We start from the raw sequence: 21,741 nt of genomic DNA, 5'->3' as shown, positions 1-21,741 counted from the left end.
GGAATTTAAATTTAAAAAATGATAAAGTGAGGGAATTAATAAAATAAAATAATTGCTTGGGCAACTGCTGTTTTTCTAATCTGGGATAGCTACTTTTATCATTTGGTTATGGTTGAAATTTTGAGTTTTAAAGGATATGTTTTATGGAACACGTATTTTTGAAAAGCATTTTCATGGTGCTTTTGTTTCCTTTAAATGAAAAAAAATTTAAGTAAATTTTGATACTTAGAGAAAATTTCTCATTTTTCCCTTTTCTAGTGACATTTGGGCTCTGGGGTGTGTCCTATATGAGATGTGTACACTTAAACATGCAGTAAGTAGAAGTTTCTGAAATATTTAAAAAATTGTGTCCTAAAGTACCTGTAATATATATATATTTTTAAATCATATGCCATCTTTCAAGTCATCCTCTTGTACTAGAATTTGTCAGTTTTTAAATTTCTCATCTTTTCTCAAGTATAAATTTGTATAGATTTTCCCTTAACATATATGGATATATTACATATGTATGTTATATATTTGTTATTATAATACGTATGTCATACTTTTTTCCAGGAAATTCCTTTTCTTTTTAAGATTTATTTATTTATTTTGGAGAGAAAGAGAGAATCTCCAGCAGATTCCCTGCTGATTGGGGAGCTGAATGGGGGTTCAATCCCACAACCCTGAAATCATGACCCTTGAGCTAAAATCAAGAGTCGGATGCTTAACCAACTGAGCCACCCAGGCGCCCCCCCCAGGAAATAATTTCTAATGACAAAAATAAACTTTCTATCTTTTTAATGTTACATTCATACGTGAGTTTGGTATTTTAGCGTAACAATTTTTGTTTCATCTTAGCAATTTCTCTCAAAACACCCAAAGTATTTGGAATTGAATTGTATTTGAGTTTGGAATTGAAACTAAAGAACATTTTTCGACATATTCATCAAGGGATTTTATCAATTCACATGCTCTTTAGTTAAAACTTATTTTGGGGGCATCTGTGTGGCTCAGTTGGTTAAGCGTCTAACTCTTGTTTTCAGCTCAAGTCATGATCTCAGGGTCGTGATCGGGGTGAGATCAAGCCAGGCGTTTGGGCTCCATGCTCAGCAGGGAGTCTTCTTCCCCTCTCCCTCTGCCCCTTCCCCTGCTTGTTCACACACATGTTCGCTCTCGTCTCTGTCTCTCTCTCTTTCTCAAATAAATCTTTAAAAAATTGTTTTGTTTTTTTTTTAATTTTGGGACTTTGTTGAGATGGCACATAATACACCCCAAAGGGGGAGTTTTTGTCTTAAATAGGTTGAATTTTAATCACTTTCCATTTTAAAATTTTGCTTTTTAAAAATGTTCCCCTGGGAGTGCTTGGGTGGCGCGTCAGTTAAGCATCTGACTCTTGATTTCTACTCAGGTCATGAACTCAGGGTGGTGAGATAGAGCCTTGTGTTGGGCTCCTTGCTGGGAGTGGAGCCTGGCTGAGATTCTCTCTCTCCCTCTCCCTCTGCCCCACCCCCTCAACACCTCCCCCACCTGCAGGTGTGCTTGCTGTCTCTCACAAAAATAATGTTTCCCCCCCTTAAACAATAATGTATTTTCATTACAGAAAACTTAAAATAGATAAAAATATAAAGAAGTAAATGAATATCAAAAGCAATTCTAGCTGGTAATGAATACTTGTAATATTTTGTTTCCTTCCAGGCTTTCTTCTAGATTAATTTATAAAATGAGTTTTTTTTTTTCTTTCTGCAGTTTAATTATATTGTATAAACAGTTTTATGGCCTGTTTTTATTGCTTGATATTATTTGGGGGATATTTTTTCTTTGTTGTGTTTTTTTATGGTTGTATACTCTTTTAAGACTGTATTGCCTTATAAAAGCATAGACTGCCATAGTGATGTGGAATGGCAGTTATCAGATCTGTATTTGAAGGAATTGGTCAATTTTTCAACACACAGTCATTTCAGGTATAAATCAGTATATTTTCTTTCATTTTTTCATCTGTGTTCTGTCACCATTGCTTCTGTATTTTGTAATTATTTACTTTTTTTTTTTTTAAAGATTTTTCATTTATTTATTCGACAGAGATAGAGACAGCCAGCGAGAGAGGGAACACAAGCAGGGGGAGTGGGAGAGGAAGAAGCAGGCTCATAGCGGAAGAGCCTGATGTGGGGCTCGATCCCATAACGCCGGGATCATGCCCTGAGCCGAAGGCAGATGCTTAACCGCTGTGCCACCCAGGCGCCCCTGTAATTATTTACTCTTAAGTAGACGCATGAAATAAGTAATTCACTAACCTTTATGAAAAGCTTGTCAGTTGAGAGAGTGAAAATTCATTGTAGTGAGGGAATAATCTATCATTATGCATTCAGAATTCCTTCTTAGGTACATAGATATTTCTAGACTACTGAATTACACTCAAATTTTAATATGCTGAATATCATATTTTAAATGTCTAGCAGAATTCAAGATTTAGTAGAACTTTTTTATACTCGGTATAATCACCAATACCTGATTTATACCATGTTTTGTTTTGTTAATGTGTATGTTAATACATTAACAGTGTACAACTGTTCTATTTTAGCAGAGATGTCAAAAGCTTAGTTTTATTTACTTTCAAAACGAAATCTTTAGGTTTTATTTTTTATTTTTATTTTTTTGAAGATTTTATTTTTTTGCCAGAGAGAGAGCACACACAAGCAGGGAGAGCGGCACACAGAGGGGGAAGCATGTTCTCCGTGGAGCAGAAAGCCCACCGCAGGACTTGATCCCAGGACCCTGGGATCATGACCTAGGCTGAAGGCAGATGCTCAACCAACTGAGCCACCCAAAATCTTTAGATTTTAAATTGCCCCACCGCTGTTGGTTTTTCTCTTTTTTAACTTCAGTTAGAGTTTATATTGTGTTTACTCCTTAAATATATACCATTCCCATTGATATGGCTTACATTCCCCTTTGGAATACTTGCCACGTTGCTCACTACATGGCTTTTGGGAGCATCACACACCTAAAAATAATAATGAGCAGTGTTTAAAAGGAAGCAATTAGTATTTTCATTTATTTTTTTTTAAGATTTATTGATTTGAGAGAGAGAGGGGCATGTGCGCATGAGTTGGGCTAGGGGCAGAGGGAGAGAATCTCAAGCAGTCTCCCTGCTGAGTGTGGAGTCAGATGCAGGACTCGATCTCACAACCTGAGATTACAACCTGAGCTGAAATCAAGAGTCGGACCCTTAGCTGACTGAGCTACCTAGGCGCCCCAGTACTTTCATTTACTATGTTTTCTCCCAGATACTGTTAGTTTTGCAATTTCTTGTTGCACTTACTGCAACAGGGGCCGTAGGTAGGCAGGTTTTAAATAAAGACTACAGGGTTTGTTTTTGTCTTTATTATTGTTTTTATAAAATCTTTAATTAATACCTTTATTCCATCTTCTAGTGTTTTGAGTAAGCAAAAATTAATATTAGAATAGGTTGTAACTTTTTATGAGGACTGATAGTCTCTTAAATATGTTTATAAATAAGCAAGTGAACTTTGTTCTAAAGAACATATGCTAATAAAAAGAACATATGCTGATTAAAGTATTTGTAAGAGGATTATATTTCTGTTCTCAAGGAAAAGAACTATTTCTCATTGTTTATTCCTGTTTTCAATTTATATATGTTTCATATATGTTAATTTATTTTCTGGATTTTAGTTTGAAGCTGGCAATATGAAAAACCTGGTACTGAAGATAATATCTGGATCTTTTCCACCTGTATCATTACATTATTCTTATGATCTCCGCAATTTACTGTCTCAGTTATTTAAAAGAAATCCTAGGGATAGACCATCAGTCAACTCCATATTGGAGAAAGGTTTTATAGCCAAACGCATTGAAAAGTTTCTCTCACCTCAGGTATGTTTTTGTTTTTGTTTTTTTTTTTTTACTTTAAAATAGTAAGGTTATGATGCTTAACTAGGACATGACCTATGTTTTGAGGAGAGCATATCACAATCCTGGGAGAACAAAGTGCCTTTTTCAGATGACACTGGAGTCACATTTCTTTCCATTCTCATATTCTTCTTTGGATTTGTTTTCTAGTTGCAAATCTGTAGGAGGGAAAACATTCCTCCTGTGTTTCCTCTTAACACTTAATACTAAACTTCTTACCCTTCCAGTCACCAAATGTGTGGTAGTTTTTTCCACACCAAGCACTGCTGCAACACAGCAGGGTGTCCGGTTTAATTCAGTTCTGGCACTACCTGGAGATATAGATCATCAGATCCCACAGTCAGATGAAGGGATACGTAGGACAAGGTCTGAAAGAGTCCAGAGTGCAGGAGCTTCTGTTCCAGTGAAATTAGGATGTGTCACCCTGCTGGCATGTTTACCAACATAGAAGCTGTCCAAGTCCCGTCCTTCAGTTTTTTATGGAGGCTTTATTATGTAGACATCATTGGCCTTTAGTGTTTGATTCAACCTCTAGTCCCTTTCCTCTCAGGAGGGGAGTGAGACTGAAAATTTAAGCCCTCTAATCATGTGGTAGATTTCCCTGGCAATCAGCTTCCATCCTTAGGGGCTTTCCTGATGTCACCTCATTAAAGTAAATTCATGTGTGGTTGAAAGTGGTTTGTTAGGAATAACAAAAGACACTTTATTCTCTTACCTTTTAGGTACTTTAAGGGTTTTAGGAGCTGTATGCTAGGAACTAGACACCGGATATGTATTTCTTAATATAAACCACAGTATCACAAAATCATTCCTCTGTCTTGGATTTCTTTTGTTTTGTTTTCCAATTTTTTTTTTTTATCGTGGTAAAATGTGCACAACATAAAGTGCATCCTCTTAACCATTTTTGAGTGTCCAGTTCAGTGGTATTAAGTAGATTTTCAATGCTGTGCAGTTAATACCACCATTCATCTTCACAACTCTTTATCTTGTAAAACAAACTCAATCCCATTAACCAGTAGCTCCCCATTCGCTTCTGTCACAACTCCTGGCAATCACCTCTCTCTCTACTTTATGTTTTCTTAGGTTTCTAACTGTAAAATTATTATTTTAAAAAATTTTAAATCCAGCATTGTTAACATACACAGGGTTATATTAGTTGCATGTGTACAATACAGTGATTCAGTGATTCTGCACAATAGTGCTCATCATGATAAGTATACTCTTAATCCCCTTCACCTGTTTCACCCATCCCCCTACCCACCTCCCCTCCATTAACCGTCTCTGATTGCAAAATTATTAAATATTTCTGTGACTCACTGACCTGTAAACAATGGGATTATAGACATATCTACATCATGAGGTGGTTATGAGAGTTAAAAAAAAAAGAATGCATATAAAGTGCTTAATGTCTAGCATGTAATAAGTGCTCAATATAGTCAATATAAAATATTATTGTGTCATTTTATTATACTAATATAAATATATTAGTATCTTAAGTTGTGTGAATTACAATTATATTCTATTTGATAATTATTAAAAACTTGTTTTGTGGGCATTTGTATGTATAACAAATTGTTGACTCATGATTTTTCCTCTAGTACTCACACGTAGATGCATAATAAATATTTGTTGAGTTGAACTGAATTTTACTTTGAGAGGATTTATTAAAAATTTATATCAAATCAGTTCATGCAAGTTATTGCATCAATATATTGATCACCTGAAACTGGAATTATTTTATATTACATGTTCTGTGTGGCCTTTGTTAATTTAAATGATCACTGTTAAAATCTTCTGTAAATCATGTATTAGCAAAATCATAGTTTTATTACTTTTATTATGCTCATGGGATAAGAGGGAATTGTCATATTCTTTGGGTTAACAGAACATTTGTGTGAACAAATAATTTTCAGAAAACAGAAGTGTAGATTTAACTCTTATTACCAGGAGAACACATTAGTCAGCAAAAAGCCAATTAAAATGTGTAGATTGAAGGTTACTTATATGGGATATATATAGCAAGAATCTCTGAAACATAGGTGTCTTATAAGACTCCTTTGTTGTAAGTAACGTTTTCAAGGACAGATTTATGATGCAATATACTATTGTTTTTTGGCAACTACTGGCAAAGAAAGAATAACTTTATTGAATCTTGCTGACGTCCCCCCTCCCAAAACCAGTGGTTAGGACATACAGTCTCAAGGCTGAAGCACTGGAATTCAGCTAGCCAGCAATGAAGGAAAATGTGCAAGCCTAATACATCAAAATTTATAATACAGAAAGAATAAAAGGACAGATTATGATTATTAACAAGTGGAATATTTGATAGTGTGTGTTTAGTATATGAATAGCTACTTGTTGCTATTTAGACATCACTTAGATTTCATTTTTTGTGAAAATCTCTTCTTTGGTTCCCAAGTTTTATTTTCTGCTATATTATCATTTATTCAGTATTCTAGTGAGAAAGTTTGTAATATATTTTTTAAGGCTTTGAAACAATATGTGAGCTTTACTACATAATATATGAACTACTATAATATTCTATAGGGTTTTAAAAAAATTTCTTCTTCTCTAACTACTGTCACCCAAGGTTTAATAAGGTTTAATTCTCAATCTTGCACACGCTGGAAGAGGCTTGACAAATCATGGATAAGCTCTGATTGCTTAGCAATATAGGTGTTGTCCAATAGTACTTTCAATAGTGCATCAACAGTGATTAAGTGTTTTATATCTGCGTTGTCCAACGTTGTAGCCACTAGCTACATGTGGTTATTGAATACTTAAATTGTGCCTAGTGTGACCAAGGGGCTGAATTTTAAATTATATTTATTTAAAATTTTAATCTAAATAGGTGGGTGCCACCAATGGGTGGCAACTATATTGAACAACACACCATGGAGATTTCAGAATCTTCTTGGATTCTTCATGCCCCATCTCTTAGTTCATATTTGCATTCACACTCAAAAAAGAAAGATTCACCATCGAGCAATGAAACTATCCAGTTCAGGGCAAGTTGGAGTTCATAAAACACCCATTTCCTTCCATGCAAAGGAAAGGGAAAAAATGCAAATGTTCAGAAGAGAAAATACATTTACACAGTTGCTCTGAATTACCTGTGCACCAGACCTTCACTTAATTTATCTTTTGGTGGAGTGGTTTTTAAGATTTAGCAAACTTCAAAAAAATCACTTAGAGGACATTGCTGGGTCCCATCACTACAATTCCTATTTTAGTGTTTCTGAGGTGGGAGCCTGAGAATTTCCACATGTGATATGTCCCTGGTGATGCTGATTCTGCCAGTATGAGACTTGAAAACTGCTATTGGGGGATCCTTAATGGGACAGATGACCATCTCAGTCATGGCTTTTTGCCTGTTGGAGCTTCTGTCCCACTGCTACTGTGTGAATATTCTCATCAGCAGGCCTCATTCCTCTTGAAAAAAGAGAAAATTCACTTACTTTCCCTCCCCCCACCCAGTAAGAAAAAAGTAGGCTTAAATTGAGTTAAATCTTTTGCACTTAAAGTTTTTCACTTAAAGAGGGGAAAAAGAAAATTTAGTGAGTAGGGAGAAAAAATGACTTGCAGGAAATACTAATGACTTTTGGTTCTCAAAATATGTTAATGAATGCTAAAGAATAAGTACTGGAGTGTTTTAGTAGTAGTAGAAAGAGATACTTATTGAATTATCTAGGAATATTCAAATATTTATCCAGTATTGTTTATAATTACATATTGTTAAAAGTGAAAACTCATTGGAGATGCTGCGAGGATTCAGAGTAAAGTTGAAATAACTGAGAAGTTAATCTGAGAAAGGGATAATTAAGTGACTATCAGTTTGGAGGTAAATGAGGAATTTGGCTGTATATAGAATATAGAGGGTATTCCAGATAGGAGGTAATTATGTTAAATTGCTGAGACATAGAACAGGAAAGCAGTTTATGGGCGCCTTTGTGGTTCATTAGGTTAATTTGAGAAGAAACCTTGTCTAGAAAAATAATAAAATAAATTTGTAAGAGTGGAAGAGAATTAGTATGAGAGGAATTTGGGATTACTTAGGTTGAATAAATACAGTTTATCTCATAGCATATATGTGACTGAAAAGGGAAATATGTAATCTGAATAATGGGTAGGGTTTTTATTTTGGAAATTTCACATCTTTTCTGACTTTTTCTTTGTCCTTTTTCAATCTAAGCTTATTGCAGAAGAATTTTGTCTAAAAACATTTTCCAAGTTTGGAGCGCAGCCTGTACCAGGTAAATGAAATTTAATGTGAGTCCTTTCACCTGTTTGCAATAATCAGTATACTAATACTAATTAGTAATACATTTTCATTATACTAGAGATATGTAGATATAATAAGTTGAGGTAAATGTAGATAAATTTAATCCAGAGAAAATGCATCTTTATTCTTGATATATGGCAGCATACAACACTTTGTGATGAATTAATAACAAAATTTGCAAAATTTCTTGTCTGCCTTATTTGAGTTAAATCTGTGTTAAAGTCTTTCATCTTTATCAGTTGCTTAGCTGATATTTTGAGCAGATTGTCCTAGAATATTCTAAAATGTCTTAGTTGTTTATATATTTTTCTTTGAGAAATACTTCATATTCTAAAATTTTTAAAAAGTGAATTAATATGAAGTCAGGTACCTTACCAAGGATAATTTTGTTTTAAGTGTGGATTGTGGGTATGGTTATATACTATATGTATATATATACGTATATTTGTGTGAGAAGGAAATTATATTTTTTCTTCATAGAATGATTTCATAATGGATTTCTAAAATCAGTGTAAGTTATGTAAGATTTGACGAGTATATTGTTTTTCAAACTAATGCTTTACATGTTCTCCATTTTGAGTTTGAGTAAATTAATAAAAATAAATACCATATTGTAACAGTGAGTCCATGTAAGCTGGAAGTGGTACGGCAGTGTGTTCTTAGGAAGGCCAGCTATATGTAGCTCTTCCTAAAGACCCTTAGACTCATCCTCTCAGTGTGCAGAGACTGTCAGTCCCTGGGAAATCAGTTCACTGTAAACAAATTCACAAGAGACAGACACACACGAGAATCAGAATCTCTCTCCTGGCAGTCAAACCTCATGAGAAGTCAAATCTTAATCAAAAGCCTCATTGTCACAAAGACCAGAAATACTCCATGTCAGCACATTCTTTCCATGTAGATAAGCCTACATAGGAATTAGAAAGTTATTTTGTTGTAACAGAAGTTGGATGAATGAAATGTTTATTAGCATGAAGCTAAAATAGGAATTGTATTCCTGATGGGCCTGTAGATACTTTGTGGGCTCCAACTCCCCATATTAAGCTGTATACTACTGGTAGCCTTGTCATGGACCCTGAGAAATACCCCCAAATCAGATAAGTAATTCTCCCTCTTTTCTGGAAGTAAATGGCGACTATTCAATATTTTCTCCTGGGAATCTTCATTTTTATACTTTTGTGACTTTAGCTCCTTCTTCAGTATGTGTGCCAGTATGTGTACTGGTAATACACAATATTCCTTTGGTTGTTTTAATACATTTTGCCAAGGTACAATGTTGTGCTGTTGTATATATGTGTTCTGATTTGATCTCACAGTTGAACTCCCAGAGGGAAATTTCTTTTTCTTCCACTTTTCCTAGTTCCTTGTCAATATCTTTGAGAGATATAAATAGTAGACTTTCCTTTAAATTTCTTCAATTTAACTGTTTTTCTTGAATTCATCATTGTTCTAAGACTTCAGTCTTAGAACTCTAGGCTTCAATAAGAATTGGATACATAATTGCTGTAGGGCTTATACTTATATATAAATTTTTATGTATCTCTGATTATTTCTTTAAAAGCAATCCATAAACATTGTTCTTGATACAGGTTGCCCTCTAGAAAGTTTGACCATTTTATAGTCCCACCAGTAGTGTATAAAGGTACCCATTTCATGGGTCCCTGAGTTATAATGATTGTTTTAAAGTGTTTGTTCTTCTATAGGTCTGTAGATATAGACATCTTTCAGACTATAGATGAAGAAAATATTAAAGTTGCTCACAATGATGGCGTTAGTATTTAACACTTGCTCTTGAAGTTTATGTGCTAATTTTGAAAATAATTTCTAAAATAGTAAGAGTTCTTTTAAAAATATTTTTTAACAGCTTTATTGAGTTACAATTTCTATACCACTTAAAGTCTACTCTTAAGTTCAGTGATTTTTAGTATCTTCACAGATACATAGTAAGCATCCGTAGTCAATTTTAGGAATGTGCTTTTTTTTTTTTTAAAGATTTTATTTATTTATTCGACAGAGATAGAGACAGCCAGCGAGAGAGGGAACACAAGTAGGGGTAGTGGGAGAGGAAGAAGCAGGCTCATAGCGGAAGAGCCTGATGTGGGGCTCGATCCCGGATCGCCGGGATCATGCCCTTAGCCGAAGGCAGACGCTTAACCGCTGTGCCACCCAGGCGCCCCTGGAATGTGCTTTTTTTTTAATATGAGAAATTTCAACATCTTAAAGATGTGTGGCCTTTTCCTCCCCCCCAAATGGCTTTAGTATCAAATAATTTAAAATGAAGGCATTGACATGTGCTAGGGAGTGAACAAGATTTTTAGTGAAAAGTCTCAAATGCTGTCAATGATAGTGAAAATGAAAAAGTGCTATCTTGAAGAATTTTGAAATTCTATAAAGAACTCTAGGAAAAAACTCTTTGTATCTTTTCATGTAGCTAAAAGACCAGCTTCAGGACAAAGCTTGGCTTCTGTTGTGTCTGCTCAGAAAATTACAAAACCTGCTGCTAAATATGGAGTGCCTTTAACATATAAGAAATTTGGAGATAAAAAAGTACATGAAAAGAAACCACTCCAGAAACATAAACAGGTATGATCATGTTACAGACTGCGTATTAGTAACAAATTCAATTTGATCTTTTTTTATTGCAGCTCAGTTCAGTTGTCTTGATACCCATAGAATTGTTTTTTATTAAGTTACTAAAGAACATTGCTATTCTCTGCTTCACCAGTCTTTTAAAACTAAGAAGACTTACAGAAGTCACAAAGAAACATTAAGTAGATATATTAAGTAGTTGGTGCAATAAAAAGAAAGTGATGTCATCAGTGAAATCACTTTTGAACAATCTAAGCAGAGCCATTTGTTTTTGTGCATAAAACAAGTAAATGTGATATACTTGATAAAAATGTGGGAAAATTTTGTATTTGAGAATTCACAATCATAAATAATATCATACAGCTGGAAGGAAAGTTATTGTACAGTCTATAATATTTCAGATGAAAAAATTAACACCTATAGCATTTAGGTGAAATGCCCAAGAACACACTGTTAGTTGCAGGAATTTGACATTTTTCTTCATGTCATTAGCTGCATACTTTAGTATATGAAACCTGTTTTGTTTTGGACTGCACATGCACATGCATACGTATTTAGATACATATGAACATTGAACACACTGCTTTAAGAGAGATCTAAGTTAAAATCTGTCATAAGGTAGTTCAAATGATTACTGTAAATTAGTCTTAAAATAGTTGTATAAGTCACCCTCCAGTAAGGAGAAAAAAAAACGCGTAATAATTTAATCAAGGAAAGTTTAAATAACTAATAACTATGTTTAGGGAATTAACTTTAAGGGATAAAGAACTCTAGAGAATATAGGAACAGCAGATGAAGGAAGCAGCCACTACTCCTAGCGCTGAGACATAGTTTTGGATTTTGGAAGATCTCCACAACCCCACCCTTCAGGCTGAGATTCAAACCTTTTTGTTGTGGTATGGCTATAATTTACTGGATGGTGAGTTCACTGAGGTGCCATAGGCTGTCCTCTGTAGAACTGATGAAGCTCCTGAGAACCTACCTAGAGTGCCGGTGAAATGTACTGGGAAGCTGCTTGGGGAATCATTGAATCTGCTGGGAAGCCTGCTGGTGGAAGTTGCTGGGTGTTGCTGAACTCGTTGGGTAGTAGGCTGGGATGCCAGTTGGGTCACCAGCGGAATGTGGTGGGAAACTGGCCTTGGGGTTGCTGTCAGAGGTCATAGGGAAGCTGGCAGGGGCACCTCCAGAACTGTCCTGGAAGCTGCCCGCAGGGGTGAATGTTACTATGTGTCCCACATGCAGCAGGAACAAGAAGAAAGCAAGCCTCCTAATCAGGAGCAGGAGTCATTTCCTTCTGCACTGTTCCTCCAACATCATCTGCTGACAAAGCTTAAAGTCATGCTAGCAAGCAAAGAAGTGTATATTGTCTGGCTTCTCACAAGGAGGACAATGAAGGGTGAATTTGCAGCTGAGAGGCAATATTACTGGCACACAAGTTTTCCCTCCCTGCCTCTCTCCCTTCCTTCCTTCAGTCCTTCCATATACTACTTACCTAGGCCTAATGGACCAATTCCATCATATCTTTTATCCCTCTTTTTTAATCACCAGAAACCCCTGGACCTCCACACTTTACCTTCATTAGCTAGTCTCTCTATTCCGTATGATTCTGGTCATATCCCAATCTGACCCCCACCCTCTGCATACCTCCCTAAACTCTTCCAGAAAGCCCTCTTATAGCACATTATCAGCAAAATACCCTGTATTCTAAATTTGTAGGGTTTTTTTTCATCTTTTTTGCTCTGAAACCTGGCTTGTCCCTGAACACACTGTTGTGCAACTGTCTTACATGGTGTCTCTAATTTCTTAATACCACTGCCTCTAGAAGTAGGATGAGAGAGGTGTTTTCCTTGCAAGACTCTTCCCTGTTCCTAACCACAACCAACCCCAAAACTTGTGAGGCTTTTGCTGTCAGACTCTATCACCTGTTAACCCTCTGTGGGTCATCTGCAGGCTCTCATTTTTTAAAGAGTTTAACACTTGACTCACGGTCACTCTTCCCCATACTGTACTAATTCTTGGTGATTTCAGTATCCAAAAAAATGATCCTTCCAATAGTACATGGTCTTTTATTTTCTTGATTGTTCTCTTTCAGTAATTTTGTCTACCACCCTGCCTTAGAACTCTCACCTGTAGTCATGCCATCAAATTTGTTGTTATTGATTATAGCAACTCTTCCATAGTCTCAATCATAAGCATCCCATGATTTACCACTATTTCCTGTGTTTCCAGCTTATTCCCGTAGGACTCTGACTCCACAACTTCTTTGTCCTATTTGGGTCTGTGGATTTTACTAGTGTTTTTCCGTGTCCTTCTCCTCATTTTTTATTTTCCTTTTTTTGGCTTAAATTCCATGTTCTCCCATTATAATAATTTCCAAAGCCTCACCTATCCTTCATTATTACAAATCACCTGGCAAAAACTTAACTTGGTGAAATCCAACTCTTCATGTCTTTTGAGCCTGAACTCGGGTAGTAGAATGTGATTGGAGAAAGCATACAACTATTCTAACTGGTCTCACTTTAAATTTATAACTAATAGTGTCAAGTGAGCACCTTCTAGCCACCCTATTATATTTGCTTAGTCCACTTAGTTGCCTACTTTATTTTATTTCATTTTATTTTATTTTATTTATTGTTGTTGCTTTTTTAAATTTAAATTCAATTAACATGTAATGTATTACTGGTTTTAGCAGTAGAGGTCAGTGATTCATCAGTCTTATATAAAACCAGTGCTTATTATATCACATGCCCTCCTTAATGTCCATCACGCAGTTACCCCATCCCCCCACCCCATCCCTTCCTGCAGCCCTCAGTTTGTTTCCTATGCTTGTCTCTTATACTTTGTCTTCCTCTCTGATGTTATCTTGTTTTATTTTTTCCTCTCTTCCCCTATGATCCTCTGTTTTGTTTCTTAAATTCCACATATCAGCCAGATCATATGATAATTGTCTTTCTTTGATTGGCTTATTTCACTTAGTAACACCCTCTAGATCCATCCACGGTGTTGTAAATAGCAAGATTTCATTTTTTTGCTGGCTGAGTAGTAGTCCAATGTATATATATACACCACATCTTTGGGCGTCTGCCTTCGGCTCAGGGCGTGATCCCGGCGTTATGGGATCGAGCCCCACATCAGGCTCTTCCGCTGTGAGCCTGCTTCTTCCTCTCCCACTCCCCCTGCTTGTGTTCCCTCGCTGGCTGTCTCTATCTCTGTCAAATAAATAAATAAAATCTTTAAGAAAAAAAAAAAAACCTGCAGAGAAAAAACAACAGTTGTTAACTCTGTTGAGAACACTGTAATGTGTCTTTATTCCATGAGGGTGAACAGTAGGAAAAAAATAGTTTTAATAACTATTTTCTTTAGTTAGATAAGTAGTCTGCTAAGATTATTATCAGTAGTACCCTAAAGATACTAAAAATTAATATAATTCCTTTACCTATTGTACCCCAGAATTCATATCTAAACATCTTTTTTTTATTGACATAAAAAGCATAAAATATGCTCATGAAGAAAACATTCAGTGGCAAAGTACTACCCTACCATATAAATGTCATGTTCATGTTTGTGTATTGAGCACTTTCTAGAACCTTCATTCAATCCACCAATCTCTATAATGCTCCAGAATTATGAATCTGAACTAAATTAACTTAGCACTAGTTAATAACTAGACAATTTTTTTTCTTTCTTGTCTTTGTTAATTTACATACCCCTTCCTCCTTTTTAAATGTTCTGTTCTTTGACGCTCTTTCCTGTATAGATGCCTGTGGTATTGATACTGTACTATTCTGTGAGCCCTTGGAGAGTACAAAGTAAAGACCCTGTTTCTTCTGCCCTCAGATATTACAGTTTAACTAAAGGGACATAGCCCTGAAAAAAGGCAAAAGGAGCAATATGTGTGATGAAGGTTCACATCGTTAGCTTGTAGGTTAAAGAATATATTGTTGGCGTTATGTCCTTGAGCACCGCTATTTTGGCAGGGGGCATTGATATTTACAGTTCTCCATTGATCTAAGGGATTAGGTAGGAAACACTCAGATAAATTTTTTCCCAAAGACTTTTCTTGTTTCTTCCCTAATTGTCCCTTTACCCTCTAAAAAGCAGTAAAATAACTCCTTTAGCACATCATGTGTATCTTCTAATGCTGTTTAATTAGACTGACATCTCTCTGAAGTTAGGGACAGTGTTTTACACAAAGTGGGTGTCTAATAAGATTTTTTAAAAATCAGGGAATAAATAATTAAATGAAATGAGTTCCAGCTTAGACTGCACACTGCCACGGTCATCATGCTCGGCGCCGCTCTGTAGCAGCAGTCACAGTCTCCCATGCCAGCCCTTGAGGCCTCCTGTAGCCCACCTGGCATGGCTTCACTGCCACTGGCCACTGTCCAGTTAGTTCATTGTTATTCCCATGGGTCACACGAGACAAATGAATTTGATATCCGCTGGATGACATACTTCAACAAGCCAGATATTGATGCCTACAAATTGAGTAAAGGGATGAAGATGCTTATTGGCTATGATCTGGTTCCAGAACCCAGTATCATTGATGCTGCTTTGCAGTCATGCAGACACCTAATTATTGTGCTAGTGCAGTTCGCATCCTAGAGGTTAAGGACAAAGCAGGACCTGGTAAGGAAATCTACCCCTATGTCATCCAGAAACTGCGACCAACTATAAATGAACTGGGAATCTCCACTCTAGAGGAACTGGGCCTTAAAAAAAGTATAAACCCCATGGATGGGCTTCTCAAGGGTTTATTCATTATGGTACTTGATTGTAAACAATCACCTGGAAATACTGATGATAATGAATTACCTTACTTGAATAAGTTTTTCTTTATTGAGTACCAAACCATGTAATGGTAACTTGGACTTTAATAAAAGGGAAATGAGCTTGAACTGAAAAGGAAAAAAAAAAAAAAAAAGGAATTCTGAATCAGGAAAGCAATGTTCTTTAATAATTTTTTAATAGTACTTAGTAGGGTTAAAGGCCAAATAACAACACTGCTTTTAGGTACAGGTGGAAGGCCAGTTGTTGAGTTCTTATTCTCAATGCTTAAAGGTTACTACTGCAGTGTGAGGTGATGAAGACAGCTTTAGAACATTTGAAATCAATTTTTTACATACATGTGTAATTCTTGAGATAGAAAGTTCATTTCTGTTAGAGTTTTTGGTTCTTTGAAGTAATTTAATAGTATAACTTTGATCAGCTGTTTTTTTCTACAAAGTATTTTAACAAATTTGCTATAGTCTTTTAGAATAGTTTTTAGAGTTTTATATAATAAAAGAGGAAAGAAACGTTCCCAGTATCCAAACATTGCATTTAATTTAACTTAATTTTGTTATGGGCCCCTCCACATTTGTATTCAGTATACATTGCTTGTATTACTAATGTGGTCCTGATAGTTTACAGATAATTTGTTGTGTTTTTATTTAATATTTTATATACTTTATGTAAATTTTTATTATCAGTGGTTGTATTGTAATTCACTGATATGAAATCAGTCAGATGGATTGCATTCTTATAAATGTCGTCTTTGTTTTTATTTAATGAGGTATAATTGACATACAATATTACATTTGCGTCAGGTGTACCAAGGGGTGATTTGACATTTGTATACATTGTGAAATGGTCACCACAATAAGTTCCATCTGTCACCTTACAAAGTTAATACAATGTTTTTTACTATATTCTCCATATTATATATTCCAACCCATGATTTAATTATTTTATAACTGGAAGTTTGTACTTCTTAGTTCCCTTCATGCAGTTTGCCCCATATCCCCACACCCCTCCCTTCTGGCAACCACCAATCTGTTCTCTCTAGCTGTGGGTCTGAGTTTTGTTTTGTTTTAGATTCCACATATAAGTAAAATCATGCAGTATTCATCTTTGTCTGACTTACTTAACTTAGCATCATGCCCTCTAGGTCCATCTTGTCACAATTGTAAGATTTCATTCCTTTTTGTGGCTGAGTAGTTTCCCATTGTGTATACATACCACCTCTTCTTTGTCCATTCATTTATTGATGGACACTTAAGTCATTTCCATATCTTCACTATTGTAAATAATGCAGCAAAAACATAGGGGTACATATATCATTTCAAACTAGTGTTTTCATTTCCTTTGTATAGATACCTACTATTAGAATTGCTAGATCATATGGTAGCTCTATTTTTAGTTTTTTTGAGGAACCTCCACAGTGTTTTCTGTAGTGGCTGCACAAATTTACATAACCACCAGTAGTACTCTGAGGGTTGGTTCCCTTTCTCCACATCCTTGCCAACACTTATTATTTCTTGTTTGTTTGTTTTTTTATATTGTCCATTCTGACTAGTGTGAGGTCATATCTCATTGTGGTTTTGATTTGTATTTCCCTGATGATAGTGATGTTGAACATCTTTTCATGTGCCTATTGTTCATCTGTGTCTCTTTTGAAAAATGTCTGTTACACTGCCCATTTTTTAATCAGATTTTTTGTTGTTATTGAGTTGTATGTGCTCTTTATATATTTTGGATATTAACCCTTCATCAGATACATGATTTGCAAATATTTTTTTGCAAATTTTTTTTATTTGCAAATATTTTCTCCCATTCATTAGGCTAGCTTTCCATTTGGTTGGTTGATGGTTTCATTCACTGTGCAGAAGCTTTTTAGTTTGATATAGTCACATTTGTTGATTTTTGCTTTTGTTTCCCTTGCCTTTGGAGTCAGTTCCAAAAGAAATATTGCTAAGACAGATGTCAAGGAGCTTCTGTCTGCTTTCTTCCAGGAATTTTATGGTTTTAGGTCTTACATTCAAATCTTTAATCCATTTTGAGTTGATTTTTTTTAATATGGTGTAAGATGTCCAGTTTTATTCTTTTGCATATAACTGTACAGTTTTCCCAAAACCATTTTTTAAAGAGACTGTACTTTTAAAGAGACTGTATATTTTTGCCTCCTTTGTTGTAAATTAATTTACTTATTTAATTTAATTAATTGACCATATACATATATATATATATACATATATATATACACACACACACACACGTATGTATACACACACACACACACACATATATATATATACAAGTTTATTTCTGGACCCTGTTCTGTTCCATTTATGTGTGTCTATTCTTATGCCAATACCATACTGTTTTGATTGCTGTAGCTCAGTGGTATGCATTTGACACTTGAACAAGGCAGGGGCTTAAGGGCACGAATTTCCTATGCAGTGAAAGGTATGTGTGTAACCTTTACTTTCCCAAAACTTAACTAATAGCCTACTGTTGACTGGAAGCCTTACTGGTAATATAAACATTCAGTTAACATATATTTTGTATGTTATTAGTATTATATATTATATTTTTACAGTAAAGTAAGCTAGAGAAAAGAAAATGTTTTAAAGAAAATTATAAGAAAAATACATTTTCAGTACTGTACTGTAAAAAATCTGTATATAAGTGGATCCGTGTGGTTTATACCCATGTTGTTTAAAGGTCAACTGTAGTTTGAAATCAGGGAGCATGATACCTCTGGTTTTGTTCTTTCTCAATATTGTTTTGACTATCAGGGTCTTTTGTGGTTCCACACAAATTATAGAGTTATTTTTTCTACTTCTGTGAAAATTTTCATTGGAATTTTGGTAGGAATAGCAATGAATCCATGGATTGCTTTGGGTGTTACAGACATTTTAACGATATTCTTCCAACCCATGAGCATGGAATATTTTTCCCTTTGTTTGTGTGGTCTTCAGTTTCTTTTATCAGTGTCATATCATTTTTAGAATATAGGTCTTTCACCTTATCAGTTAAATTTATTCTTAGGTATTTTATCATTTTGAATAAATGGAATGGTTATCTTGATTTCTCCTTCTCAGAATTTGTTATTAGTGTATAGAAACACAACAGATTTTTGTACATTAATTTTGTTTCCTGCAGCTTCACTGAATTCATTTATTACTTTATACTACTTTTTTGGTGTAATCGTTAGGGTTTTTTACATATAGTATCATGTCACCTGCAAAAAGTGACAGTTTTACTTTTCCTTTCTAATTTTGATGGCTTTTATTTCTTTTACTTGCCTGGGACTTCCAGTAGTATGTTGAATAAAAATAATGAGCATCCTTGTTTTATTTTTGATTGTGGAGGAAAAATCTTTTGTCTTCTTACCATTGAGTATGGTGTTAGCTGTGGGTCTGTCATAGATGGCTTTATTATGTTGAGGTACATTCCCTCTGTATCTACTTTGTTGAGAGTTTTTATTATAAATGATGTTAAATTTTGTCAAATTATTTTTTTGCATCTATTGAGATAATCATATGTGATTTTTATCATTTATTTTGTTAATGTGATTTATTATGTTGATAGATTTGTGGATGTTGAACCATCTTTGCATCCCTGGAATAAGTATTTCTTGATCATGGTGTATGATCCTTTTAATATATTGTTTATTTTGGTTTGCTAATATTTTGTTGAGGATATTTGCATCTGTGTTCTTCAGGGATACTGGCATGTAATATTCTTTTTTTGTAGTGTCCTTGTCTCGTTTTGGTATCAGGGTAATGCTGGCCTGGTAAAATGTGTTTGAAAGTTTTCCTTCTTCAATTTTTTTGTAAGAGTTTGAGAAAGGTAGGTATGAAATCTTTGAATGTTTCGTAGAATTCACCAGTGAAATCATCTGGTCCTGGACTTTTGTTTGTTGGGAGATTTTTGAATACTGATTCAACCACTTTATTAGTAATCAGTCTATACAGATTTCTCTTTCTTTATGATTCTGGTCTTGGAAAATTGTAAATTCTAGGAATTTATCTGCTTTTTTTTAAAAAATAATTTTTTATTATGTTATGTTAGTCACCATACAGTATATCCTTAGTTTTTGATGTAGTGTTCCATGATTCATTGTTTACGTATAACACCCAGTGCTCCATGCAATATGTGCCCTCCTTAATACCCATCACCAGCCTATCCCAATCCCCCACCCCCCTCCCCTCTGAAGCCCTCAGTTTGTTTCCCAGAGTCCATAGGGAATTTATCTGCTTCTTAAGTCTGGCATATCATTGTTTATAGTAGTCTCAGGATTTATTTCTGTGATATCAATTGTAAGTTTTCCTCTTTTATTTCTGATTTGATTTATTTGAGCCCTCTCTCCTTTTTTCTTTCTTAGTGAGTCTACCTAAAGGTTCTTTCATTTCTGATCTTTATTATTTCCTTCCTTCTACTACCTTTGGGCTCCATTTGTTCTTCTTTGTCTAGTTCCTTTAAATTGTTAAGTTTAAAATTGTTTGGGGTGCCTGGGTGGGTCAGTCGGTTAAGCATCTGCTTTCAGCTCAGGTCGTGATTCCAGGGCCCTGGGATCAAGCCCCACATCAGGCTCCCTGCTCAGTGGAGAGTCTGCTTCTCCTTCTCCCTCTGCTGCTTCCCCTGCCCACTCTGCTCGTGCTCTGTCTCTATCGCAAATAAATAAATAAAATCTTTTTTAAAAAAGTTAATAATTGTTTCTAGTTGTTTAATTGTTTGATATTTCTCTTATTTCTTGAAGTAGGCCCGTATTGCTATGAACTTTCCTCTTAGAACTGCACTTGCTGCATCCCATAGATTTTGGTGTGCCCTATTTCTGTTTTCATTTGTCTCTAGGTATTTTATGATTTCTCCTTTGATTTCTTCTGTGACTCACTAGTGTTCAGGAATGTGTTGTATAATCTTCACATATTTGAAGTTTTTCCAGTGTTCTTACATCACTAATTTCTAGTTTGTAACATTGTGGTCAGAAAAGATGCTTGATATGATTCTAGTATTCTTGAATTTTTGAGACTTACTTTGTGGCTTAACATGTTATCCATCCTGGAGAATGTTCCATGTGCAGTTAACAATGTGTATTTTGCTGCTTTTGGATGAATGTTCTATATGTATCTATTAAGTCTATCAGGTCCAATGTGTTGTTTAAGGCCAGTGTTTCCTTACTGATTTTTTGTGTGTATGATCTATCATTGATGTGGGGTGTTAACATCCCCTGCTATGTGTTGCTGTCCATCTCTCCCTTTATGTCTGTCAATATTTGTGTATTTTCATGTTTTATGCTGGTTGCATATATATTTATAGATATTTATAGATGTTATATCTTTATAACCCATTTATCATTATGTAGTGCCCCTTTTTATCTTTTATTATAGTCTTTTTGTCTATTTTGTATGATATGAGTAGAGCTACACCAGCTTTCTTATCTATTTGCATAGAAAATCTTTTTTCATCCATTCACTTTCAGTCTTTGTGTGTCTTCTCTTCTGAAGTGAGTCTCTTGTATATAGATATGTCTTTTTAAAAAAATCCATTCACTCTATGTCTTTTTAAAAAAATCCATTCACTCTATGTCTTTTGACTGGAGAATGTAGTCTCTTTACATTTAATTTTTGATACATATGTAGTTATTCCATTTTGTCAGTTTTCTGGCTGTTGTATAGTTCTTTTCTGTTCTTTTTCTCTTCCACTGTGGTTTGATGACTTTCTTTAATGTCATCTTTAGATTTTTTTCTCATATTCTTTTGTGCATTTACTGTAAACTTTCACATTGTGGTATTGTGAAGTTCTCATGTATATCATCCTATGTTTATGAGAGCTTAAGTTAATAGTTTAAATTTGAACAGACTCTAAAACACTGCATTTCCCCCCTCCACATTTTATATTTTTGATGTCACTCTTTATATCTTTTTGTTTTATGTATCCCTTAACTAGTTACTGTAGTTTTAGTTAATTTTACTACTTTTTAAAAAAATTTGTATCTTTATAAGTGATTAATCCAGTTTTTACCATTTCCAGTGAGATTTTTTACTTTTGTAGGTTTTCTTATTATTAATTATTGCCATTTCAACTTAAAGAAGTCCCTTTAATATTTCTTGTAAAGCTGGTCTAGTGGTGATAACCTTATTTATCATGTTTGTCCAGAAAACTTTTGATCTTTTCTTCAAATCTGAATGATA

General features: G+C 34.8%; 1 protein-coding gene and 1 pseudogene across 8 annotated transcripts in view; both read left to right on the top strand.

Moving 5' to 3' along the window:
• Positions 1 to 21,741, top strand: part of NEK1 (NIMA related kinase 1) — a 220,702-nt gene that overhangs the window by 44,263 nt on the left and 154,698 nt on the right. For all 8 annotated transcript variants that reach the window (XR_006779863.2, XM_087866581.1, XM_087866579.1 and 5 more), the window contains 4 exons: positions 259 to 313; positions 3,673 to 3,873; positions 8,102 to 8,162; positions 10,623 to 10,774. Coding sequence is in view for 7 of the 8 variants with exons in the window: in XM_087866581.1 (XP_087722707.1) it covers positions 259 to 313; positions 3,673 to 3,873; positions 8,102 to 8,162; positions 10,623 to 10,774 (469 nt within the window). In the remaining variant the exon portion in view is untranslated. The remainder of the gene's footprint in view (positions 1 to 258; positions 314 to 3,672; positions 3,874 to 8,101; positions 8,163 to 10,622; positions 10,775 to 21,741) is intronic.
• Positions 11,900 to 17,762, top strand: LOC148109099 (cytochrome c oxidase subunit 5A, mitochondrial pseudogene; annotated as a pseudogene).

This window comes from Ursus americanus, chromosome 13 (genome assembly GCF_024610735.1).
Source record: "Ursus americanus isolate L20-20 chromosome 13, mUrsAme1.1.p, whole genome shotgun sequence".
Lineage (NCBI taxonomy): Eukaryota > Metazoa > Chordata > Mammalia > Carnivora > Ursidae > Ursus > Ursus americanus.
This window is presented reverse-complemented; position numbering and strand designations above follow the sequence as displayed.